Genomic DNA, 26,882 nt, shown 5'->3' with positions numbered 1-26,882 from the left:
GCAGGATGCTTGAGCAACAGCTGCACAGTGACCAACTTTTCTGGCCTGGGGGTTTGCTCAGTTTTCAATCATCTGCTGATGGTGACTGATACAAATGACTGATTAAATGCATGAAAAATGCAAATACATTTCAGGATAATCTGAAGAGAAAGGGCCTAATTTTTATTTTTTATTTTTGCAGTCTGATGCTACCTTTCATCACTGTTCATGTTTGTAGAAAGACAGAGGGGCTCTAATGTCAAAAGGAGATCTGTAGAATACAAATGGGGTTGAGGTGAAAAGGGTTGAGGGTCTGTGGGAGCTGCTCAGTTGTCTTTTTGGTGGTTATTAAACGTTAGCAGCTGTCTGTAACCACCTGTAAGATACATTCACTGTAACAATACCAACTATTGGTAATATTTCCTTATTATGCTTTACTGGTCTCTAACGCTTTATAATAAGGTTATACAAATAGTTTAACATCTTGAGAAATGCAATCATTTGGCTTCTTGCTGTGAGTCGGATGACAAGATGTTTACCACTCTAACCTGGGTATTTACTTAGCAAAGAAATAGGAGGTAAACAGCTAACTTGACAGAGAAAAAAAATAACCAAGGGCACCTCTAATGCTCAATAATTAACATGATATATTGAATTTGAAGGGAAACAAATGTAAAACTTCCAATTGTACAATTTAAGGATATATATATATATATATATATATATATATATATATATATATATATATATATATATATATATATATATATATATATATATATATATATATATATATATATATATATATATACATACACACACACACACTTGTCTAATTCATTATCAGATACTTACTATTAATCTTATTTTACAGATAGTTTGGTCTATAAAATGTCAACACTAACATTTCAAGGCAATATCTTCAAATGTATTGATTTGCACAACTAAGAGACCAAAATGCAAAGACATTCCCCTTCCTGTTAAGTCAAAGAACATCCTCACAACTCCAAAAACTATAAACTGACATTGTTTTGGCATTTTGCCTAAAAAGATAAATAAAATTAACTGATCAACCCCCCCAGCTGACTTATTTAGGCCAAAGTCAGCACTTTTCTACTATATAAGCAGAACATTACAGAACAAAGCACAGACACAGATCCACGTTTCTTATAAATCTCCATTAAGTGATTCATAAATAATAATCAGCAATGGAAATTATTAATTAAAAGCTTTTATAAAAGGCAACTTATTCATACAAACTAATTGACATTGTATAGTTGCAAGGAGATGCGGTCGGATGTGGTCATTCTATCAGAAACCAGGAGTGTTACAAGAATTGTGAGCAAGAGACTGGCTCATGAATCCCATCATCAGGCTTGCTCACACTTGCCTCTGAACACACTCCTGAGGATTGAGAGCCACCTGTTCGACAACAGCAGCTGCACTGCTTTCGACCTTCAGCCATCATACAGAACACACACACTCCACTTTTGTTGTTAAGCAAATTGCTGAGACACACACAGCTGCATTTCCATTTTCACTCTTCTTAGGGGTGTGTAGGAGTGATACACGACTGTTAAAACATGTTCAAAATACATGAGTGTGTGTGTTGTGTTTTGGATGATGATGATACCACAAGTTCCAAAGAATTTGTAATGATTCCCAGAAGAAAGAGAGAAATGAAAGTGATTTGTCACATATTTTTGCACATTTATTGAACAAATAGTACTGATACAGGTGTGTGTGTGTGTGTGTGTGTGTGTGTGTGTGTGTTTTGAAGGTTACAAAGTGTTGTTACTGGCTGGTCAAGGTAAAGATGTACAAGTAGGTGAGGGTGGAGTCACTTCTTCATGTCTTGGCATTTCCACCTGTACAAAAAAAAAATAAATAAAAGCCATATATTAATGTGTTTACTGATATTTTTTCCTCTATAATTTATTTCCGTTGAACATTTGATAAAGTAGAAATAGCCTAAAAACAAATCTTTAAAACACTTCCACAGAGAGGGGGTGTGGGGCCGTGATGTGCCCTACAGGGGAAAATATGGGACAGTCTGTTTGCAGCGTGGGTGGTTGTGTTTTGAGCGCCAGCTGGAGGCAAACGAGGGACATGCTTCCCTATGGCCTGTGGCGGGCTCACAATGCACCCACCCACGCCTCGCTGCTTTTATTAACCTGATTCTGGTGAGTTCATCAGTGGCTCAAACAGGAGGTGGACAAAACAACATCACAAAATATTAGAACATCACATTCTTAAAAATATAAAATGGAATCAAGAGGTCTCAAAACAACATACGACTGAACAGCTATGCATTAGACTAAAAAGTGTATTTTTTGTCGGGCACCCACAAAGACTGGTAAACATGACAGAGTTTGGGGAAGTAACGGTGTTTCAATGTTTTAAACACCCTTTGTCTCAAGTCTCTAATAAGTTTAGAGAACCAAGGCAAACTGTAAAATCATACCCATTTACAGAGTGATTGCCTGGTTTTTCCTTTGACTTCCGCAGTACACACTCTATGTAGTTTAGCACATTGCTCATTCACTTGTAATGACTGAACCTCTACAGTAACAAATAAAATGGTTTAGACTGTTTCTTGATATTAGAACAGTTTTAAAAACCTTTGTTAAATTATCTGCTCACACAGGATTAGCTCGCTGATGTCCTCCTTTTGCACACAATGGACCAATAAAATACTTACCCATAATAATATGGGTAAGTGTCAAGTTTTACATTATCGTTGCCCACTCGCCCTGTCAGTCTTTACCGCTTACATGTTAAAGTAGGTCTGGAGTCCATTAATACTGCTCTGTGGAATGAGGGCTGAGGAGCAATAACTGAGGATACATGAGATTATCCTTCATGCAAATCTTTAAGATGAAGACTTTAATTATCATCTGTGCTTTTAATGAAATTATGCCAAATGTACAAGACCCTAAATGTAAATAAACTGGAAACTCACTTAATGTTTAATAGTTCTTAAATGAAATACAGCAATCTGTGTTTTAAATTGAAGTCTTGTCCTTATTTAGTGTTGACTGTGCATCTTGGGGGCTCTCATAGGTTTGGAAGTTTTTCCACATAAAAAGGAGAGTGGGAGATTTATCTGCAAACACTGAATGTGACAAGACAAGCCAGCTTGTTGTGGGTTTATAGAAAAAAAATTAAGACATTCATGTGAATTTAAATGATCTTTCCCCATCACTGTGAGCTGCTTTGCATGCTTGGCTTGCCTACAATTTAGTGTAAATACTGCAGTATAAATGGTTCCTTACTGCTTAGTGGTAATGATGTTTTCTTAACACATGGGATAAGAAGGAGAAGCTGCCCTCTATGCACATCACATGCACACAAAAACAGCAAACAGTGGGAATAATGCTTACTTGTAAAAATGCCATATAGATGTAATTTAAATATCTTCACTTTTAATGTTGGTCCAATACTGACAATTATGCTTTTGTCTTTAATCAAGTGCCATTTAAATTCCCTTGACAACCAAATTTCAAAATAAAATGTAGGCCACAGAGCGCAGTATGTCATCAGTTGCCAATCAAGTGCGTCTATTAATGACTACATCTTTTTTCTTCATTACGCAATCACTGATGCACAGAGAATGCCAAAAAGGCCACAGCAAAATACATATTTTGCCTAGATGGTTCCATCCAAAATTAACTCATAGCCTAGATAGAATTTTTGTTTCTCTTTCAGTGTCTGAGTCAAACTAGGATATGCTCAAATACACAGTAGATTCAACTTGCATCAATCTGAGTGTCACAATGTGCAAAATCTAGAACAGGAGCCTTGTACCTGAAACATTTTAAAAATACTCTTTTTCTCTTTAGTGAGCAATTCTTTGATGTTGAGCTCAGAAAACAGCAGTTTGTCTTTCATGAGGAGGATAAGAGCTGTTTTTTTTTCCTGAATACTGCAGCCCACACTTCTTCTTCTTTCTCTGATTTAGCCATACATTAAAAGCAAAGCAATAAAAATAAAAACTCTTGCCATTTTGTGAAATCTGAAATGGCTGCATCCAGGTAACAGGGTCAGCAAATGTGGAACAGGTAGTAATTTGGACAACTTTTCACCACCTAAAACAGACCAATGCCCCAAAAACCTAATAGCCCCCCCCTTCTGTGACTTGGCCTCAGTGCTTCATCTTTGAAGTCAGTGCTGTTGGATGAGAGCGTGAGGCAGAAAGTGGAGATATTTGTTGTTCTTACCAGTTTCTCTGCCCGCTGTCTCAGTTTCCTCCAGACTGTGTGGTGAGCCTGCCGAGAGAAGAAACCGTGACTTGCATGTAGAAACCAGTAAAATATACTTACTTCACCACGTTACTCTGTTAGATTATACACAACATGCTTAGATATAGGACAACTAAATTATTTGTTTAATTTTTAAACCCAGATGAAAAAACTACCACACACACATTTTCTTTCTGGTGTTATTACACACACGAACTTTCGGGTTGCCATCAGTGATTTTATGTCATATTTCAGTGTTCATACCTGCAGCTGCAAAGGAAGGGAGAGGCCCTGTGCACGGCGATGAAGGCCCCAGGCTCCCTGCCCCAGGATGTGGACGGCTGTGACCTCGTACTGGGAGCACAAACCTGTTCTGGCCACCAGAGGGCCCCCACTCAGCAGCACATGGTCACCACACCTTCAAAAAAAGTTAAGTTAGTACATGAAGATGTCCACTTGTGTGAGCATATATAAATGTAACATGAAACTGCCAAAAAACAAATCAGGATTTTAAAAAAGTCTCTATGATAGGTCACCTGTAAAGCATCACTGTGCCTTTGGGATTTTGTGCAGCCTTCTGTTCCACTTCTTCCTGTTTACACCTGAAGGAAACAAAAAGAAACAACACTTAGGTTTAGAATATACTAGGAAGAGAAAAACAAAATGTTGATAAATAACTGACAGAAATATAAAGTAAGAAAAAGAACTACATTAAAAAGTGATGAAACGAGCAATGAAAATGTATCACTGAGCAAGATGAGGAGTCAAGTAACCTGCTGTGTGAGAAGATCTCCAGTGCCACAGAAGGGGCAACCTCCAAAGGTTCCCAAATCAGGTCCTGTTGCACCAGCTGCTGGGCCCCTCGGGTTAAAGAACGCAATGACTCCTGGGGAGAAAAACAGCCATGCTGTTTTACAAAGCCAACTCAAACACTGCCACAGGATCAGATACAGATATGATCTGCACCAACAAAGATCAAGTTTATTCCACTCTATTCTGCTACATTTATCAAGAACAAGTTGTCCTGGCCAAAGCTTTCGTTGATAAAGGAGAAACTACACTTTTTTCAAGTCACGCTTGAAGTCTTAACATTTAATATTAGACATTCAATATCACTCAACAGCAAAATAAACCAGAGATGCAATGGCTTTCTGCTGAACGTTACTCTTAAAAGGTAAAATGAATCTGACAATCTGCATCTAACAATAATAGACATGACTGCAGATGCTGACTGAGTTTTGCAACACACACACACACACCGCAGATGGAGTCCACGAATCCAGCTGAGGGTCAAGCACCACATCACAGCAGAAGGCTCCTGTAGTGACTGCATGGAAATACATTAAATTTAAACAATTTAACAGAACACAACTGACACCTAGGACTTGTCAGAGTACAACACTTACATTTTAATAATAGCAATGAAACTCAATAAATAAAAGGCAACAGTAAGCATATAGCTATGTCTAAGCTGTAAAAAGGTAAACAGAGCACACTATCTATGGCCTTTAGTTCTGTATAAAAAAAGTCAGAGGTACCTGGCACCTCTGGTGTAGAGAGCAGCTCCACAGTAAAGTCGTCTTTGAAGGCACTTTCCAGCACCTGACCCAGAAGGGCAGAACATGAACGCCAATAAGCCTGCGAGAATAAGACAACACAATTTCACTTTTTTTTGTCCACATAGACTAATCTTGATTATATCCACTGATTGACTTTATATTTCTATTTGCAAAGAGAGACAAGAGCAAATCATTTACATGTGAAATGAGCACAAATGGGCTCAAAGGAAGTATTTAATAGATTTGTGTGTAAGACATAAGGAGCACTGCAGAGCTCCCTTGTGTGTTTCCACCCACACATCATTTCATGACAACATATCAGACATAAGAACTGGGAACTGGCAGAATAAAGTGTGATCTTACAAGTCTTTCCAAAAATCCTCAATTATATAAAATCTGCATAAATGTGCTTTTGATTATTATGGGCGACCTTTTGTGACTTGGTCAATGACAAGAAAATAATTTTATGTGTCTCTGGCAATGTAACCAAAGTCGCTATCAAAATTGATTCATAGGTAATATGTTTGTCATACCCAATCTGATTATGATAATGGTTCAAGCTAAGGCTAGTTACCAATGATACACAACATTATTAACAGTTGTCAGAAATGTATAACACTAAACCTAACAACAGATCAATAAATTATAAAACGCACATTTAAATGACACATGAGAGGGTCAATACCACCATGAAATCACCATGGGCAACTGAAAGTGAAGTCACCTTCCAAAAACTATTATTTTATATTCTCTCACTTTAACTGACAGATGGAAAATCAACATGCTAAGAGGTTACTCAGTTTCTGCAGCAGATGAAATACTGTATACAAGCTTTACCTTAGTTTAATTAAATGTTTTGCATATGGTATCTTAATAGGATAACCTTGGTCATTTTTATAATTTAATTGTATCATCTACAATTACCATACAGATGCGTAAGCCAACACTGAATCTTTTCTACTCACATTTGATTAGCCTTGCTCCTACTGAAAATCCTCAAATATATTGTCCACACTCTTTGGAATCTCTTTATTCCACCTTAAATACTGAGCATCCGCAGTTCACCAGCCAAAATACAATGAAGTGCCTAGCATATGGTGGGACATCTAGTAAGTAAAAGGGGCAGTTTTGTAAAAGGAGAGATCTATGGCAGCAACAGATAAGTGCCCAGACTGCAGGCTGACAACCAACAAAAGTGAGAAGAGTCAGTGTTGGCTTAAGTACGGTAATTGTGAACAATACAAGTGATTTAGAAAATAACCAAAATGATCCTTAAACACCTTTTTGCACCTTATCATACACGATTGTATACTGGACAACCAAAGAGCACTGACATTCACCTCCTTTAAAGGAGTTGAATGTCAGTGCTCTTTGGTTATACAATTGTCTATTATACAAAGTTATACAAACAATTTGGTATACAATAAAAAAAACTATAGCTTTTTCAAAACTTTCTATTAGTAAAACCAAGCACACCATAAAATAACATTTCCCTACAGTAAATTATCATCATACAATCTGTAAAAGCAGCAACATGTATTGATGTAGCATGTTGAATAGACTCATAATTATGCATCTCTCAAATTCCTTCATACTGGTTCCTAACTCTCTAGAATCTGAAGAAACAAATGTTAACATCAACCAGAATTAAACAAGAGGTTGAGTAGTGAAATTAGGAATACGTATTACATTACATAGCAATTTTACCTGGTTCACCCTTGTTGGATCACTGTCTTTAAACGTGAGGAGACTAAGTGTGCAGGAATGGGTGAGGGGCTGATGGAGAGGCCACAGTTCCCCATCCACCAAGGCCAGAGCTGAGTTGGCCACATGATAGTCTGTCAGGTCTGAAAAGGGTGAAAAAGAGGAGTTCATCAAAGTGCAAAATAAGTATTTATAGTTTCAGTAAAACACTATTCTACATAATGTATTAATACATGCAAGTAAGAATCAGATCTTATCAGCAGACCTGGTGTTAGAAATGGATACGGCAAGTACCGTCAAATCAGTATAAGGTTCAGAGAGTAATCGCAACTCTCCCTTTCACTCACGTCTCGCACAGCTCAGTGGAGTGGACATCCCTCTGTTCATGATGAGCAGGGTACCATCCAGCCCAGGACCTTGTATGGACACTTCAATCTTCTCAATGCGAGGGTATAGAGCTCTCTGCCGGGCCAGCTCTCTGGAGAAGATGGCATTGCGATGGCTGCGGACCTTGGCAGCTGATGTGCGCACAGCCGCTGCAGCAGATGCAAAATCTGAGAAGGATTCAATCAGAAGAATACAATAAAATTAAGAAGAAGTAAAAGGACAGTAGGAGTCTTACCTACCTAAACTTTACCTATTAGTGTGGAGTCAAAAGAAACTCACTCATTTGACACCAATCTAATTCAATAAAGTAAGCTAAATAAATGAAAAACCACTTTGTGTAATGCAAGAGTTCACCTGCATAACAATTACATATTCAGTGATCATTGAAACAACACGTCTCTAAAACAGTTTGAACAAAAGCTTAGCCATACCTTCACAAAGTGAGAATTTCTTTTTTCTAAATTGGATTGGATTGAATGGATGCTAGATTTACCTGAGTGTAGATTTTTATTAAATATCTCATTCGTTACAGTACACGCTCTGTTATCATTTACTGGCTTACTTGAAAGGGACCATCATGTTAAAGTCTTTATAGACTGTCACACATGAGCAGTCACGTCAAAGGTTAAGGCTTGGAGCCAACCAATGTCATTGTAATTGAGCCTATAACCCAGAATTTATATAACAGTTAAAAGACATCTTACAACTTGAACAAACATCTACAATACTTGTGATGGATTAAATCTTTAGCAAACCTTTTCCACGGCGGACATGTTAACATGGCTCAGCTGCAACATCACAGGTGCATTTCATAACAATAATTAAGGAATAATACTTCTGGTATTAAGTATGCATATATATATATATATATATATATATATATATATATATATATATATGTGTGTGTGTGTGTGTGTGTGCGCTAGTTCACCGTAAGAGCACATATAACAGTTGCTGAGTAAACAGGGATTTTAGACATTATTCAAACTTGTGTATATACGGCTCACAACATGTCATTACAACCTAAGTAGCTAAGGTTAGCTCTAAAAAAAATGTTACCCGGTAGTTAACAGTTACTTACGGCGTTTAAGAACTTGACACAAGGTCCTGGTCGCCATTTTAACGAATATTTCTACAGTTACAATTAAAAAACACACTCAAGTGGATACAGAAAGACAAATAAATAAACGTCTGTTACAAACGCCAAGGACTGAAGGACGCCATGCCTACTTCGTGTGTAACGTACATGTAGGTCCGGGCAGAAACTACAGTTAGCTTCTGTAGTGTTCCACGTGACCTACAAAATAGACTGAGGTTCTAGTTCCCAACAGCAGGCGTCGCTATTGGACGTAATTTCATTTTGGCGCATTTATATGTAATCCCGAACAAAAATACAGTTCTGTGTAGAGGTAAAATAAATCATTATCTGCACCAGCACTATTTTCATGAAGTGAGTTCCATACAACATCATGTAAATCTAAATAATAACATTATTTCAATATTTTCTTGTACTATGGCCGCCCTTCTGCAGTGTATCAATGAGTTACCTCAGTGTATCATCCATAGTTGTTGAAAGATTGTTGCTCTTATGCTGATCTTGGCTCCAAAGTCTCACATGTCCCTAATTTCATCTTTTAATGGACTGTAATGGCACTAAGAATTTGATGAATGCATGTTGGATTTTTCAGGACAAAAATCAGCACTAAGTGTTGGCACTAATGGCAGAAGCAGAAGCGACAGTAAGCTGGGCCAGGAAACACAGCCACAGGACCAAAACATAATGATATAATAAATCATCTCGCCACAGGCTGCAGTTGCAGCCAGATAGCTGCTAAATAGCTAAAGTGAGAAGCTGTTTTCAGAATGAGTGCAAAACTGACCTCTGAAGGTAAAGTGAAAGGCCAGAGATGACTCCAAAGTTGTTAATGACATTGCTTTTACAAAAAACTTCATCGGCAATAAAAAGCAAGTACACATTTGTGCATAAAGATTTATTTTTTTGTTGAAAATAAGTGTTTCTGACATTGAACCACTAACAGATGTGATTTATGATAAATTAACTACACACTGAGGCTGATGTTCATTTCATACAATGTAACAAGGCATTTGTATTGTCTGTAAGGTGTAAAGACAAGTGTTTGTACATTTTAATGACTGAATGACTGATCGAATAATTGATCGATGCTGTCTCTTTTGGTGAGATGGATTGTACTCAGTGTCAGTGTGACAGTACAACTTCATGCACACATCATCCACAGTATGTCAACATTTATGTTCTTATGAATACATTTACCCACTTTATAGACATTCGTTCATATGTTCATTCATTTATAGTTACATAGGCCTGTTGTATTATGAACTTCCAGTGTGGCTCCTTCACAGTGGTGTTGCTTGACATCCCTTCAGATACTTGGTGACTGGTCTTGCTCTGAAAACATCATAAAAGTGCACAAAGAAATACACAAGCAGAAGAAAACAGGCCCAATAAAACAGCTGAGCACACTGCCATCTCTGCTTGCACCTATGGCTGGTTTGCCAGAGGCATTTAGCACTATGATCCTCTTTGTCGATGGCTTTTAAGTTGGTTTTGGCATCTTGCTGCTTTTGGGAAGCCCCCAAAAATTCCATCTTGTTAATCAAGAGGATGATGATAGATACAGGAGGTCAAGTGTTGTTTTCATCTTTCAAGGGAAAATCCACCCTGTGTCCGAGGAGCAATAAACCTTGAATTTTAATTTCCCTTAATCTGCTTAGTCTACGTCTGCTACATGATTTTCTAAATTTATTTGAATGTCTCTAAACTAGAGCACCAGCCTGAACCACTAGATTCAGAAGGCAGGTAGAAAGAGTGAAAGCAAGAGTGGATTTTTTACTCTAAACCCCTCTATCCTCAGTATATATTGAATTAATTTGCATTCTAATTTCTCTTCTTGTCCCATCCATCACTCCACTAGAAGACTGATTGGCTGCTACTGTATGCTGCAGGCAGGGCAACAGGCCTCCCTCCGGTCTGGCAGAGGGCAGAAGTCCATCTGCCTGACAATCTCAGCAAAAAGCTCATCCACCATGGTCTTACTCTTGGCCGACGTCTCCATAAAGGGGCAGCCCCAGTCCTCAGCCAGTGCCTGGCCCTCACTGGGAGACACTTCCCTCTCCTCCTCCAGGTCCACTTTGTTACCCACCAGCACCACTGGCACCTGTTGATACCTTTAAATAAGAGAGGACAGGATCATTGTAATAGTACACATCCAGAAATTCACTGACTTCTCCCCTGCTGAGTGTGTTTTGTCACATAGTGAGACTACAGGAGGCCTAAGGGAGAAATGAGAGGGAAAAACTAAGCAAGAGCCTGTGTGTGTGTACATGTGTGTGTGTGTGTGCGTGTTTGTGTGCATATTGTTGGCCTACATACTGTATTTGTTAGATGCTGAAACAATAAGAAATTTGAACAATGCACAATGACGAGAGAGGAGAGGGATAAATACAGCAACCTTCAGTTCCAGCATCCCAGGAGGGCTCCATCACGCCTCCCATGTCTTAGATCAGTGGGTGGACCCGTTAGAAAACTGTCATCTCCCCCAAACGATTCCTGTCTTTTTTGAAAGCTGTAATTCTCTATTTATTCCTGGATATATGATACATGTTTTAGCATGGAAGTTGTACATTTGCAATCCTTAACTGTGCACTTTGCATCATTTCCATCATGTGGCAAGCAAGTCTTAACGGATCAAAAGCTTTCTTCGCATGTGGCTGTTGATCCCAGTCCTCTTCCCTCTGAGTCATCAATACAAGGAAACCAGGTTGGGCAGAGTAATGGAATGGGTTATTGAATAATTGAATAAAGCTAATGTGCTGCTCTCACATGTAGGGGCATGAACATGGGTATCATACTTTGGAAACAACTGTTTTCTACATAAAATCAGTTGTTGTGTGACATTAACTCTACAGCATATTAATTATCACAAGAATAGTGCAGTGAAAACCCATGGTATGCTACATGTCTACCTACACACAGTTAGTGTTTAGGTTAGTAACTGGCCGGTGACCACAGAGGTGACGTTTTTTGGGAACTACAGAGTGAAAGAATAAATAATGTACTAGATCAAATCAGGTGACCTTAAACATGACTTCAAATAAACGCAAATCCTGCCAAATGACTGCTTGATGTGAAAAAAGGCAGATATTTGCTAACTTATCAATCTAAAAATGAATAAATAGACAGCGTTTAGATCACAGCCTGCTTCCACTGTTTCCAAATTGGAAAAAAAAGTTAACTTTGTCGCTTTCAAAATGTCTCGTATTGAGCACAATCCCACAGTCATAATACAATGATAAAACCAACACTAAATCTTCTCTACTCACCTCTTGTTGCTTGTTAGTCTGCAGCCTAGATTTAATGACTGTATGGTAATTTAGGTTATTATTATGAATATATTAGGTTATTATTTTGAATATATTGACCAGCATCAGTCAGGTTTTAAAATCCTGTTTCCAGAAGAATGAAGGCAGTGGAGTATAGTCACATGGTTTTTGAGTGAGTTGACAAATTTGGTGTCCACATACTTTTATTTATGTGTATATTTGTGCTTTGGTTGTAATGGCCCTTTAAAAAAATGTAACACTAACACAATAGTATACAAAGGTTGTTACACTACAGTATTAGTAGTATATCTAACAATGACACTACAGTAAATCCAGATTCCACTTTGTTCAAGTCCAACATATTTCATTTCATTTGAATGCCCTTCATGTTTTCGCTGATTAAATAATTACAGCATGTCAGTTACAGAGGGTATATTTTCTCACAACAGGTAATGGCACAGAGCACCTAATAGCCTCCACCATCAGTCATCCCTAAGTGCATTCCGAGCCCGGCTTATTGATTTGGTGGTGCTATTGAGAAATGGGCTCTTATCTACAAATTGGTGGCCTGTTTCCATACTGCTTAGAAGAGGGGGAGAGCTGAGGCGTGGAAAGGAGTTGGCAAATGTCTCGGGTCAGAGTTGGAGGAGATGAGTGCAGGTAGCAGAGAGGTGGAGAAATGAGCACAGAGAAGGTCTAAGAGCTGTTTTGTCACCGATCAAAACACTGTGGCCTTTAAGTTTTCAAGGTGCTGCTCATTGTTTCAGCTTGACCTCTGACCCCTCTCTGAGGAAATGCTTCCCAGAAAGTGCAAATTATAGCACAATACATTACCAATATCTGTTCTAATTGGTCAATAAGTGTGTTTTAGACTCTCAAGCAGGGAAAAATTGCTCACAAAGGCTCAAATGCTAATGACTTACCCAGTGGCATTTTCAGCCACATCCACTGGACTTTACAGTACACACACACATATACACACAAACAGCAGCTGAGCTCAGCAGGAGCAGCATCTCACATGGCTTGTGTGTTTGGAAAGCTGGAGTCTAAAGGGTGTGAAGTGAACAGGGGCAGCAACGTGCAGACAAAAACAATCTGACAGCCTTGCAGGAGAAACTCTGTCTCTATATATATATCTCCAAAGACACAGGGAGAGCCAGCTTTCTCTAGGGTGGGGTGGAGTAGGTGTGGAGTTTGCAGATAAGGATTGTTTGTCGCAGCATCAATCTACCACTCCCCCCCCACCAAATGAGGAGAAACTAAAACTGCTCTAAACCGCATGAAGAAAATTTGCCCCATGGGATTAATAGGCGGATATCATGTAATATCGCAGAATATGTCAGTCAGTTTGTAATTTGGAGTACATCACAGTATTCAATAAATATCCCTACCTAGAGTATAGTATAATGTTCAACTATGTGCACACTATGGTGACCGACTGAAATGTTCACTTGATTTTTTATTTTCTGACACTTTATACGTCTATTTTACTCCATCTCAGAGCCAAATGTTGTGATTTTCACTCAGTGTTAATGTAATGTACACATTCAACTTTTTTAATGTCCTTAGAATGAACAAACAACGCTCCATCTCAGCCAGCTACATTATTAAAATGCAGTTCACATGGTAATGTGTCAGAAAGCCAGACTGACAGAGACCACATTTGTCTTAATTTGTTTTAATTTTAAAATTGTAAAGCTACACATGCCAACCTTTTATGGTACAAAAAGATACAAAAAAATCAACATGTGTAATAAGTTGTTGCTCATTCTGACAAACCGACAGCAAATAACCACCTTTAAGATGTGTCCCTTTAGCCTCTTTCAGCTCCATGTTTTGGTTTTATGGTCTACAACTTTGAGTCTTTGGTTGAGTCTACAAGCTCTCATAAGCTTCACTCTCTGCAACAGCAAACATTATTATACACCAAAATTGAACAAATTAGCCAGTTAGGTGATTAATATTTTTTCTGAAAATTGACAGAAAGCAAAAATAAAAATCTTATATATTAAATGTCAGCATTATTATCGATCCAGCACAAGAGTAGATAGTCATGCATCATGGGAATTAATGACATTTTTGGAAATAAATGTGTCTTGAATATGCATTTTATTTGCTTGTCATTTCCAAAATGCAGTGGGGGAGATGTTGTGTTGCATTTATGGAACAGTCAACAACAGGATATCCAAATCCCTATTAATTTCTCAAATAAAGCTGTTAAAAACTCTTTCAGAATGACACACCGAGATACTGACAAAGATCATGTGCTCAGCTGCAAATTGGTAGGCACCGTTTTTTTATTTTTAACCAGCAGGAGCTATTGATGATGTGCAAAAGCCACATGTTAAAAATGCTGCTCCCTCATTATGTGAGTGGAATCTTTTGCAGATGTAGATTTGTGAGCACACAAAACCTGGTTGCTGCCATTTGACTCTGCGGGGTGTTAATCCAGCTTCTGGGAAACAAATTCCACCCACACACAGAGAATCAGGGTGTATAACTTATAAAAGATGGACTCTGCATTTTCCACATAGCCTCAAGGTACAACAGCCTTATTAAAGCTACCTGCTGTGTTAAACAGCCACAGTGATCTCACTTACACGATTCCACAATCCCCACAGTTCCAACAAACACACAATACAAAAGAACAGTCAGGGAACTACAAAATGAAGCCCTCCAAGCCTGCAGCTGCCTTTTTGCTTTCTGCATCTGCTGTTAATTAGCAGTTGCAGTGGGCACACTGACAGTCGGCCTAAAACATGTATCTGTGTTTGGAGGCGACAGAACAATCCTAGAACCTATAGTGCCTACATTGTCTTTACTTCCCACAGGGTGTTCCTGCTGAAGAACAAGGTTTCTACAGTTGTTTCTGCAGCGCCTTGGCATCCTGGCTACATGAAAGAGGCAAGAAACGAAAGAAAAACACCAAACCGCAAACATTCCTGTGATAAACAGACAAAGAGAGGGGCTGCACAGCAGATGGAGAAGGTCTTCAGAGGCTTTTTTGTAATGATGAAACTCCAAGCTTCATATCCATCCTGAATGCTCCACAACAAATAGCATCTCTTTTTAATTTCAGTTCTCATGCAAACAGGAAGAACAGCAGTTAGCACACAAGTCCTCATTAGTTTTATTAATTCCCACTGCTCAGTGCAGTTAAATGAAGAGAATAGTCAGTGTGAGGAATAAAGAGGTGAGTGCTGATTTTCCTTCTTCTGTCATCATTTTACCCCCCACTACTGTACATGGAAAGATTTGACAGACAAGTGCAATTTAGGTTTAATTTCACTATTCAGTCTGTTGTGTTCATGTCAGAAAAACCTCTGACAGCTGTTTTATCTCATCCTAACCAATCAGTAGCCAGAACCATATTTATCCCACTAAAGTTATTTTCAAACTGCAGCAGTTCCTACAAAATCCAGCCCCTTCAGTTGTCTGTACTCTTTCAACTTCCTGTTATACTAAAACATGTACTTACTCATGTATCTGATTCATCAAATGTTCCCTTAGGATCTGAAATCTAAATGGGATAATCATGTGGGAAATCCCAGATACAGATGAAAGCCAAGTGCTTTTTCCCAAGGGCTGGTAAGATGATTAACAATACAGGATATAAGAAAAAAAATCTCTTTTTTTATGTCACTATTGAGACTGCAAAATGTTGGGAATGATTTTGCACAGTTTATATAAGATTGGACTGAACACATATGTTTTCAGATATTTGCTGAACAGCTATAAGTCATTTCTGTACATGATTAATGATGGAGTATGAGGAGAACAATTCCACAAGTATAGTGAAGTAATATCTTAAGTCCAAGCACTTTACACATACCAACGATGAGCACTTTGGTCTTGATTCTCGTTAGCTCACATTTTAAAGCAAGCTGGCTGCTTTAACAAGACTCTCTTTCCTGATGATAAACACTAAAAGCCTGAGGTCAGGAAGTTGTTTTCTACCGACACCAAAGTGCCCTCTGGGTAACATAGTTTTGGTCTCTCCACCCTATTCTCACTCAGCGACGCGTGATGTTCACCTCATGCTATTAGACACAGCATCAGTGCAGCGTAAAGTGCTTTGAACGCGCTGCCAGAACTGTAAACCTTTACGTGCATGTAAGCTAATTAGATTTGAGCATGCTTCCACCCAGATGTTGTTCTCACTGACTGCAGCTGAGATGGTGCACGGTGCAGATACTCACTTCTAAGAGCATTTTGAGCGAGGCTCACCCTATTGACCAATCACAGAACAGCAAGGATTTTCGCTTGATTGGTGAGTTTTGTAGCTTGTTATTTATTGTAATCTGATAACTAGGACTAACTGAAGGGCTGTGCAGAGTGTAAAGAGTAAAGTAAAGCAGTATCAGGGCAGAGAGGACTGAATGTGAGTCTCATGTTAAGGTTAAATGCTGTGAAGTTAAATTAAATAAACCAAGATACTATAAGAGCTTAGATTACCAGATGTGGCAATGCATCTCAGATTGTGTTACAGAGTAACACAAAAGTAATGTAACAGTAATGAATGTAGTGCACTAATTCATACAAAGATTAATAAATGTAAATAAGTAGGCATTACTTTAAAAAAGTAATGTGTAATTCATTACTTTTTTAAAGAAACAACCACCACTGATTTGAACAGTGAACTTTGCAGATGTATGCTATCTTAACTGCTTGACTCTGAGACCCTTGTGGGATTTTTCTTTTCTTCTTTTCAGCTCTGTGATTGGAGATTCAATCCAACATGAGACATGATTAAGTGTGATTAAGATATCCATCTTCTCATATATCTCAGCAAGAAAGTGAGGAGCATATTTAAAATGGTGAACTAAGCTCTGTACATACTCATTCATCTGCATCACCACTTACAACATAGTAACATATGATCTCAGTTCTTCCCCCACCAAGAGCCCTGCATAAGCATTCAGGGTTATAGGATTCCTTAATGGAGCCCTGATGTCTTCTTGGCTTCCAACCCAACACAATCCTGTTAATTTCTGATGAGTGAGCACACACTGTATCTCTGGGTGGTGTTTGCTGCTGGCTCAGCAGGGGTTTGGGAGGAGGGAGGTTGATTTCATGGAGAAAGTGGCTGATTGTTTTGGTGGGTTCATTAAAACTCAACAACCCATAAATGTAGTCTGCTTGTGTTTAAATGACCAACTGGGCCTATTCTTACCATACTCAAGTAACCTCATATTTATATTAAATGCATGCGGCTTTGTGTATTTATTCTTTTTACATAAAGAGTGAAAATACAATTTGTAATAACAATATAACCCTAAGAGTACTGTTTGATAATGTACAGCAATAGCAAAACAGGGGCAATTTAAGACAAAATTTCCAAACAACAATTTCACTTTAATAGGAATCAGAGAATTAAGCCAAAGTGTCAATTTACCACTGAAGTAAAAGGGATGAATGGAGATGAAGAATCACCTAAAGGCAACTGAAGGAGCAGCCAAAGCATGAATGGTAAATTGAGCTGGAACTGTCATGAAAGATGAAAGAAAAGAGTGCCACTTGAAGTGTGTATCATTTAAGGGAAAGTTGGGTTTGAAATGTGGCCACTGAAGCAGTTAGAGTGAGTTATGTTTAAACAGTGGACATTTAGGGAGTTAGAAGAGTTAATCTGTTCCCTTTATTTATGGTACTGTAAATACTTGTCCTTTATTATTGCAAATGAAACAAACAAATTATTGAAAATGAGCAATTTTGTTCATCTAATACATCTTTTTTAATATTATTTCTCCATGTTTCCATTAAAGATGGAGTCTGTTGTGTGACAAGGCTGACTCATTCATCCCTCTAGAGTTCACAAAGCAAGAAATTTGAGAGTTGTCCAATGAATGAGTGAGAGAGGTTATTGTTGTGCGGTTGCGTGGACAATAGAAAACAGCAAGGATAAACTCACTGAGCACTGATTCAATTTACACAAATTCAACACATTTTTTCATGATCATTTCTCAACAATTTATTTCTCTTATATGCTCAAAATGTCGCATTACACGCTGACATACGAGACACAAATGCTGTAAAATGCTCCAACCAATTTTTAATCCCCCCAATGGCAGAGTTTGTCCAATAGTCCAAAGACATTTGGTTTATGAATATATACATTATTAAGAGAAAAGAAGCCAGCCTCACATTTGGGAAGCAAATGCTTTAGTGTTGTGTTTCTTATTTGCATTTAAGGTTATTTGGCTTATTTACTGTTTTGCACATGCAGAAAGAATCCCTCCTTCAAAGCCAGAGCACTGTGAAATAAAAGTGTAAATTATTAATGATATACACTTGAGGACAGGGGTGGCCGGTTGGGTGTAGGCATCTGGTTTGGGTGGCGGCTGGCTAGAAGAGGAACAGCACAGTTTTATCTATTATTATATTATTAATTTCAGAGGAGTTCCCTCATGTGCTCGCTCCTGCTGTGCACCATCAGCTGTGACGCTCTCCTGCTTCCTCTCAGCCTGTGACGTCTGTGCTACAGGAGCATTCAGTTCACTCCAGGGAGGGAGGGGAAAAGCAATGCACCAAACTATGGGGCCAACCATTTTACTTTGAAAGCCAAAGTCCTGTGCAACCACGGTACTATCTATTCTACAGCACTAATTCAGTACTTTGTTTATCTGGTTGTGAAAAATACTGCAGGACCAGCAAAACCATTTTGTGGTCCCATGTCTCAAGATAGTTACCCCTGTTTACTCTTCACTGTAGTGGCTGGAGACAAATACTATACTGTAGTGACCAGTGATGGCAACTGAAATGTCAGTGTTCATGCGCTACACTTTATAATGACTGCATTTAGTATTTTTAAGTATTTTATCCCTTTATTTTGGAAAACAAAGGAAATAGATGGGTAGACAAGAGGGATGAGATGCAACAAGTTTCACAAGCTGGAAACATATTATTTCAACTGTTTATTCCTTGAATTACAACTTTACAATCTCTAATCATATGTGAAGGATAAATTACTGACATACCACATATTTCATCAAAGGTGATTTAGTATGAAGCAAATTTACCTTTTCATTTGTGTGACCTCATCAGATTTCTTTATGTATAATCTATTCAAGCCTTCATAAAAGTAAGCTTTTGTCAACTCAAGCCCAAAAAGGATTCTTCTTGTGCAGCCTGCAGCCTCACAGTCAGTGTTATCTTACAAAATAGCAAAAACAGCAACATAGGCCAAAAAAGGCAAGATCACTGCTTTTCTTCCACTCTCTAGTTCTCTCTATTCCAGCTATCAGATGAGCTCAGTGGATTTGCTGAGTAATAGACTTAATTGATCAAAGCCACCCAGAGTTAGTCATGTGGCAGAGAATAAAGAGCATGAAGCCCAGTGAGAGTTCAGTGGGTTGATGTGTGACAGGTGAGCTGCAGCTGGGCTCCTCATGAAGAACACATGAGGTGGCTGCAGCATCTCACAAAACACTGGAGAAGAGCAAGAAATGATGGAGGTGTGAAGTGATCATCGGGCCTGTAGTGTCTGTAAGATAATACCACTGTGGTGCTTCAAAAGTATGCTTCACTTTGAATTTATAATTTCAGTGACTCTTGAGTGGTTCCAGGGGGGACCTCAGTGAGACCAATAAGAGATGAAAGAGACTGTTTTACCAAACATTATTTGGAATGACTGCGTAATGTTGCCTTCAGGTGTAACTGCCGCATGTGTTGCTCTCAGACACAAATGGATGGTTTAGACAATAAAGGGACAGTATCTCACCGTTTGACCCGGATGATCTGGTCTCTCATGGGTTTGATGTCCTGAAAACTTTGCTGGTTCACCAGACTGTAGACCAGGATGAAGCCTTGGCCGTTCCTGATGTACAGATCCCTCATTGAAGCGAACTGCTCGGTGCCGGCTGTGTCCAGGATCTCCAGCACAGACGGAGAGGAGTCCACCTCGATCTCCTTCCTGTAGAAATCTTCAATGGTCGGATCGTACTTCTCTATAAATGTCCCGGTGACAAACTGGACCGTCAACGCGGACTTCCCCACCCCGCCACTGCCCAGCACCACGACCTTATACTCTCTCATGGCGCTCCTGTGGACCTAAATCCGGCATGCAGAGAAGACAGTGTCCAGCAGCGGGTACGGGAAACGCATCCCTACACGATGGAGCCAGAAATCGGTAAAAGAGATGCTCTTGCAGCTGCAGAGATGATGCAGGAGCATTTAGCCACAGCCTCTACTGAAATATTCCCACGCTATCTCGAAGGGACACCATTCCAGAGGCATCCATAATGCAATAAGGCGTCGGTGCTACATAGGCTATTATTAGCAACAACTACACGACACATCTTTTTGTGTGCCGACAACACACAAGGCTAGCACCGCATTTCTACTGTAGACGTAAGGGCAAAGAGCCTATTTATGCTGGGAATCCACGCCTCTGGAGTCGGTGCATCCAACGCATGTTGGCGTTTCCTGAAATATATGGGGGGTGATTAGTGCCACAGGAGGACAACGGGAGCACAGGCATTAGTATGGAGATGGCATGAATGTGGGGTAAAAAAAACATAAAACCATCTTCATTTATTACCTCAACTATCTACAAGAGCATTTTAGTCAATAATAAAAGTGTTAAATAGTGTAGACACCAGATTAATTAGTAAACTAATAATAAAGGTTGCTACCTGTAAATTACAAGTTGAAACACATACAAATTAAACAACACAATTGTCTGTGGATGCTGCGCTTTGCAGGACAACATTGTTCATCTGCAATGGTTAACATTTGGTTGGGATAATAAGACAACTTGGTTACAGGAAGATCGTGTTTGAGTTAGAATAATGGCTTGGTTAGGGTTAGTGAGTGATGTGCATTTGTGCACTATTTCCATAATAGACACAGAGGTAATGACTTCCACTTCCTGCTATGGAAAGTGCTTATTTCAGATGTCTCATGATTGTAGGGTTAGTGATTTGGGAATGTTGATCTTCCAACCCCGCAAATGTTTTACTACAATTACCTGCTTGTAATTTGTAAGCTTTATCCTTTCAGGATATTCCTCAGTATTTCTAGCTCCTATATGAACATAAATAAGAAACTAGAGCTGCTACTAAATTGTTAAGATGATAGTGTTTAAAATAGGAACATGAATAAAAAATGCATTGTGGAAGCAGTTATAAGCAACATGACTTTTCCCATCTATCCACTACTGTGTACAGGGTCTTACAGTTTCATGTAAAGTTATTAGAGTTTAGGTCTGTGGTATTAATGGTCTGTCATATATTTTTTGAAACTTACTTCAATGCAGAAAGAAGAAATGACATAAAGGTTTGTTCGAGTTCCAAATATACATAATGGATCCTTCCATAATATTGCAATTAATTGTTTTTTTTCTAAGCCCATATAACATGAATAAGAGACTAAGGCAGAAGATTCCTTTGATTTTCTTTATTTCTTTCTTTCAATAGGTTTTACACTATCTTGCTTGAACCAAAGAAACACCTGACTAATAGAAACATAAAATAGCACAAAATATATGCAAAAAATGAATACATTTAAAATGATTACATTGAAACTATAAATCCTTTGAGGGTCTTCTTATCAATTTCTGTCTTTACTTTGTTGGTAGGGTACACTGCAACAATGATGGCACAGACAGCCACAGCTCCTAACCTGGAGCCTCCAATGTAGTGCCCTCTGCTGGCTACAGCTCTGAAGTACAAAGTCCAAACAGGTCCACTGTAAGGCAATGGGACAAAAACAACTCACTGCAGATTTGGGAGACCAGAAGTTAAGATCAGTGACCGTTCCCTCTGTTGCAGTCACCTCTTTTGGCTTTGTGATGCGTGCATTAAAATCGAAATAAAATGAGTTTACATGTAAAGATATTTATTTGAAATGAAACTGAGAAGGGGTTTCAGAAGAGACACGTTCAAGTCTCGAAAAAATTTAAAAAAGAGCTCTGAAAACATAAAACCTTAAGCACGATGGACTCAAGATAAGGCAAAGTGTTTGGATAAGCTGAGTCTGCTCAGTTGACCAACTGCTCAGAAAGTGCTTACATTTTTCTTTTTACCATCAGTTAATCATTGCCAACACATTTAATAAAAAAACAAAAAACAAAACAAAAAACATAACATCTGAAGAGTCCATACACGAGCGTGATGTTGGTCACGAAATTAGTTGTGTATAGACAATATTTTTTTGTTTTGTTTTCACTAGAAACATTCAGTACATTATCGTTTCGTAAGCAAAGATGTTTTTCATGTTTTTCCATGCAACATGTTTAATTAAAGTTATTTACCAGTAGTATCTGCTTTTGATTGATAAACAGATTTATTGGACTAACAGAGTGCTGAAACCTTTAAAAGGAAATGAAAAACAGATCACATCTTTAAATATATAAATATGAAAAGTGCAACCTTTAACTCTAGTGATACATATGCCTCGAATAAAATGTCTCCATGTGGAACCTAAAGGTCCTTTGACAGGGGAAGAGTTGTACATCTGAACTTATTAATTTATAGATGATCTTGTACTTATATATTTATATATTCATTTATTTATATAATCTATGTAACATTGATGACTTGAATTCTATTTAGTGTTACACTCACAGCACTATAGAGGCTGTTATTTGCTAATGAAAATATTAGGTCATTGTCATAATCTCAGTGAAGAATAGGAAATGTTCATATCTTCTTAACAATCTACCTTGTGTAGTGTTCTAGCAAAAAGGAACAAAAATCAACTTAACAATGTCATTTACAAAAATACCGAACTTTAGTAATTGCAACATTTGGTTGCCACAGCAACAACTTAATATTGTTATGAAATACTATTATACTAGATTGAAAAGTACATCTTTTTTGAAATTTTCTTCTCTTTTTTTGGTAAAATGTCATCTATACAATAAACATTTTTTCCCAACAACACAAGCAACTCTATGACTATGCTCATTACTGCAACATTGTGATCCTTTTATCATGAGAAGGCAAGAAAGATCCAGAAACTTTCTACTGATGGGTTGACTTTTAAAACCCAACCCTCAGACGTGTGCGGCTTCTCATTCAACCTGACAGGTTAGACCTTGAATTGACCAACCGTGCAGAATGTAGCACAGCTCAATAAATTACATTCATTTCAAAATAGAATAGTTTACAACATTGTTTTTCGACTAAAATTTGACCAAGAATAACATAAGATAAATTACAACAAAATAGAAATTTTACCACCTTCCACAAAGATTACATACAATCTGAATGCATGTGAAGATAATGTGAATAAAATTAAATAGTGAAACCAGAATGAAGCACTCTTGTTCCAAAGGTATGATTGTGTGGATTGTCAATGTTAATCAAGCACCATGGAATTACATTAGAATTTTTGAAAAATGAAAAGATTTAGTATCTTGGGTTAAAACAAACCATGTATGTAAAATGCAAACATGTTGGTCTACAATAGTAACAAAAGTAAAACAATGTTCTACAACATTGGCTAAAAAAACAACCAACCAACGAACAAATGAGTGTTCCAGGAAGTGGAGGTGGGTTTAGAGGGAATTTAAACATACCTTGATAATAGACACAACACAAATTTTAAATAACTTTGAATACATTTCTAGAACCATGAATATAAACTCTCAAAATAAGAGACACTACGTACATTACACAGTTTACAATACATTTTTTTCTCACTCACGTTCCTCATGTAAACTACGCAAACCATGGTAAGAAACAATGGTACACCATGAAAGTCACCAAACATTCTACAAAGCTATTTTTCATTTGTTGTTTCTTGTCTGTTTTTTTTTTTTTAAAGTCACTTGTGATGTTGATGAACTGTTACTGGAAAAGTGGTTCCAGTTGCCACTTGCAAAAAATTTATGTCTTTCCCGAAAAGTCCATGGAGCTTCTGACAGCCAGTGTCTTGTGTCTGTGACTTCTAGTGATACACACTGGATGCATGTGTTGTTGATGAGCATTTTTAGGCACTTCTACAGTTTTCTAAAATGGAACAGGATTATCAGTGATAGTAGGGTTGGACAGGACAACCGACGGTCACAGATAGCCCTCCAGTCGAAGTTCAAGTCATCTATTTGCTTGACGAGCGTCGTCAAATGCACCGTTTTTTTTTTTTGTTTGTTTGTTTGTTTGTTTAGTTTTAGCACTTAAATCCCCCACCCACCCACCCCGGGAAAATTCTCCTACCAGGCCTGATGTTGTCATTACCTGCTAGACCTCGCTTCAAGTCCCAGTCTGCCGGCAGACCATCAGTCAGGTATGAACATGCACGCATGCGCACACACACACACACACACACACACACACACACACACACACACACATACACACACGGCTCGGTATGTCTGGAACAAACCCTCAAGCTTTGTTAAGCCCTTGGCACAGACCCGAACTTTTAGGCTTTTCGGTAATGGCCACAACTACCTTCTGTCAACACTGGGAACTGTCTTCCCCTGTCCCAACTGCATGCAAAAATCCGTGCACAAACCATCCCTCCACTCCTCCCAAACAAAGAACAGAACCCAGCATCAAAACACATAAAGGGTGCTTTCAGAGCAGCTTTCGCAATGGCAAATGATACTAAATTACAAAAAAATTCATTAGGTTATTAAAATGTGGCTTTGCTTTCTGGCAGGTTGATTCCACCGACCTCTTTCAAGCCGCAACTTTGGCAAGCTGTTTCCAGAGATGAAAAATTGGCAGGGGGAAGAGGGATCAGCCTTATCATGGCATTTTAACAGCATCTGGGGCAGTTGAGGGTCACAGAGGAACCCTCACAGGGACAGTGTCACATTAAGAAAACATGAGCCCCAATGACATTCAACGTTGTTGAAGAGAAAAAAGCAAAGACCACGAGACAGGAACCCTCTTGAAAGCGCCAGGTGCGTTGGTGTGGTTGTGCATGAATTTGCTGTGACTCTTTTTTTCCCACTTCAACATTAAGCACTATATTTCTCATATAGTGCAAATCAAGCATCTTTGTTTTCACTAACCAAAGGGATGAACATTGTGCAGCGGTTTTTCAGAATAGAAATGAAAGAGGGGGGTTTCCACAGTACTTTGGGAGAACAATTGTTAAATGACCTCTATAGTGTGTCTGCTATGTATGTAATATTATACATAAGAATATTTTTCGACTTTTTCATGTTAATCATTTTTTTCTAGCAATACATACAGTATATATTTTTTTGTGTGTGTTACACCGGCACTGCAGTTCTTACGGTTAAATTGAAGTGTTACACTCTTAGCATGCAGGTTGCTGGACCTCTATAGGAGAGGCAAGATAGTATTTACACAGAGGGTGTTTTGGGTTTCCTAGTGCAGCTTCATGACACTCCATTCCCTTCCTAACGCTTACTTCAGGATAATCTAGAGAAGAGAGACAGAGAGAGAGAGATAGAAACAAGAAATGGAAGAAGAGCAAACAAGAAGAGACAAAGTTAGTTAACCTGTAAGAGAAACTCGCATTAATTTACCCACAGCCCATTGTGGTCACAAGTGTATGCAATGTAGTAATATATTGGATGGATACAAAATCCACATTGCAATAGTGAAATTTAACCTTGATTTTGAAGGATTAGCATACAAGAATACACATTAGAAACATAAGTAGATAAGTATTCCGCTAGTTTAGTTTGCTTGGTTTTGCCCTAAAATCTGGGTCAAACAGTATTTGCCATTTTTCCTGCATTCTGAACAATGGCCAAATATTTGCAATCATTTTTGCAACTTTTTAAACCAATTCAACCCCCCCACCCACTTTATGATGTTTTATGCAGAAAAGACTAAAAATCTTAATTAAATGCAAACAGCATTTGACCCAAGACTGGTAACCTTTCTGTGTGTATTCTCCCTCTTGAAGATAAAGACTAATCCATTGCACAACAAAGTGAGAGAAAGAAAAGAAGAACAACAAAAGAGAGAGAGTCTGTCTACAGAGGGAAAGACAGGCAGATGAGATGCTAGCTGCCATCATATGTTGCCACTGGCTGCAAGCCAATGTAGAACAAAGCCGCATGGTGCTTGTAAAGAGACAATTGACAGCCAACAGAGGACAGAAGCCACTGGTCACATTACGCGTCACTGAAGGTCATTACAGGTGAGAGTGTGTGATGTGCACAGGATAAGAAGCCTTGCTCTAGAGTACACTATGGAAATATTACAGGGTGCCAGATGGGTGGGATCAACCACATAGAATGGTACACTTCACTCGTATGGTCTTACAGCTGTGTAAAAACAAATGCCAAGAACTGTCTATTTTTGATTTGTTGCAGTGATAAGAGCAGCATGTTTCAGCCCAGAACAAGTCATGAGTAAAGTAGATGGCAGATGATAAAGTGACTAGATAAATAATTAAATGTGATAGTGTGTGTGTGTTACAGAAGTTAGTACTGCTCTATCTTTTTATTACACCTTAATATCAGAATATTAGTCTAATTGCACTGGATCTCAGTGACCTAGTGTGTTAATTTAAATAACTGTGAAAAGAATAATCGCATGTTCTCCACAAAGGGAGGTGACAGCATTAAGACATGGTCCTCCAGCTCGAGCTATAAAGACCTCTAATTCTACTTTAACATTTTTACATCAGGCAGAATGATCACATACTATACAACTGGTCAAGAATGTAATGTCCTTCCATAAGTTGACAGTAGAGGGCGCTGTAAGTCCATCTCCATCAA

The 26,882-nt window shown here is 38.4% G+C and overlaps 3 protein-coding genes across 17 annotated transcripts in view; all 3 read right to left on the bottom strand.

The window, feature by feature from the left end:
- Window positions 1–1,194: 1,194 nt before the first annotated feature.
- mrpl39 (mitochondrial ribosomal protein L39) lies at window positions 1,195–9,135 on the bottom strand. The gene is made up of 10 exons (XM_067492777.1): window positions 8,952–9,135; window positions 7,831–8,037; window positions 7,487–7,626; window positions 5,759–5,858; window positions 5,480–5,547; window positions 4,994–5,106; window positions 4,757–4,822; window positions 4,485–4,638; window positions 4,200–4,247; window positions 1,195–1,847 (listed from the first exon to the last, which is right to left on the bottom strand). Exons 1-10 carry the CDS (start codon window positions 8,986–8,988, stop codon window positions 1,785–1,787), a joined length of 996 nt encoding a protein of 331 aa, XP_067348878.1. The 5' UTR covers window positions 8,989–9,135; the 3' UTR covers window positions 1,195–1,784.
- Window positions 9,136–9,327: 192 nt separating this feature from the next.
- LOC137108351 (ras-related protein Rap-2a-like) lies at window positions 9,328–20,709 on the bottom strand. The gene is made up of 2 exons (XM_067492778.1): window positions 19,950–20,709; window positions 9,328–11,077 (listed from the first exon to the last, which is right to left on the bottom strand). The coding sequence occupies exons 1-2, from the start codon at window positions 20,261–20,263 to the stop codon at window positions 10,840–10,842; spliced, it is 552 nt and encodes a 183-aa protein (XP_067348879.1). The 5' UTR covers window positions 20,264–20,709; the 3' UTR covers window positions 9,328–10,839.
- Window positions 20,710–21,610: 901 nt separating this feature from the next.
- Window positions 21,611–26,882, bottom strand: part of mbnl2 (muscleblind-like splicing regulator 2) — a 51,707-nt gene continuing 46,435 nt past the window's right edge. For 13 of the 15 annotated variants that reach the window (XM_067492764.1, XM_067492769.1, XM_067492760.1 and 10 more), the window contains one exon: window positions 21,611–25,569. In XM_067492764.1, coding sequence (XP_067348865.1) covers window positions 25,445–25,569 — 125 coding nt within the window. In that variant the 3' untranslated portion in view covers window positions 21,611–25,444. The remainder of the gene's footprint in view (window positions 25,570–26,882) is intronic. The other 2 variants (XM_067492763.1, XM_067492775.1) reach the window with 2 other exon arrangements.

The sequence above is a fragment of the Channa argus genome, chromosome 23 (genome assembly GCF_033026475.1).
Source record: "Channa argus isolate prfri chromosome 23, Channa argus male v1.0, whole genome shotgun sequence".
Lineage (NCBI taxonomy): Eukaryota > Metazoa > Chordata > Actinopteri > Anabantiformes > Channidae > Channa > Channa argus.
Note: the sequence above shows the minus strand (reverse complement) of the source record. Positions and strands in the feature narration are given on the sequence as shown.

Bases quoted from the DNA above. Each gene is read 5' to 3' on its own strand.
- LOC137108351 (XM_067492778.1), bottom strand. From the start codon at position 20,263: ATGAGAGAGTATAAGGTCGTGGTGCTGGGCAGTGGCGGGGTGGGGAAG. The intron at 11,078-19,949 runs GTGAGATACTGT...TCTTATTTAAAG, and splicing joins CAGATCATCCGGGTCAAACG to GTATCAACAGGTGCCAGTGG.
- mrpl39 (XM_067492777.1), bottom strand. From the start codon at position 8,988: ATGGCGACCAGGACCTTGTGTCAAGTTCTTAAACGCC. The intron at 4,248-4,484 runs GTATGAACACTG...TTCTCTCGGCAG, and splicing joins CCCTTCCTTTGCAGCTGCAG to GCTCACCACACAGTCTGGAG. The intron at 1,848-4,199 runs GTAAGAACAACA...TTTTTTGTACAG, and splicing joins GACAGCGGGCAGAGAAACTG to GTGGAAATGCCAAGACATGA.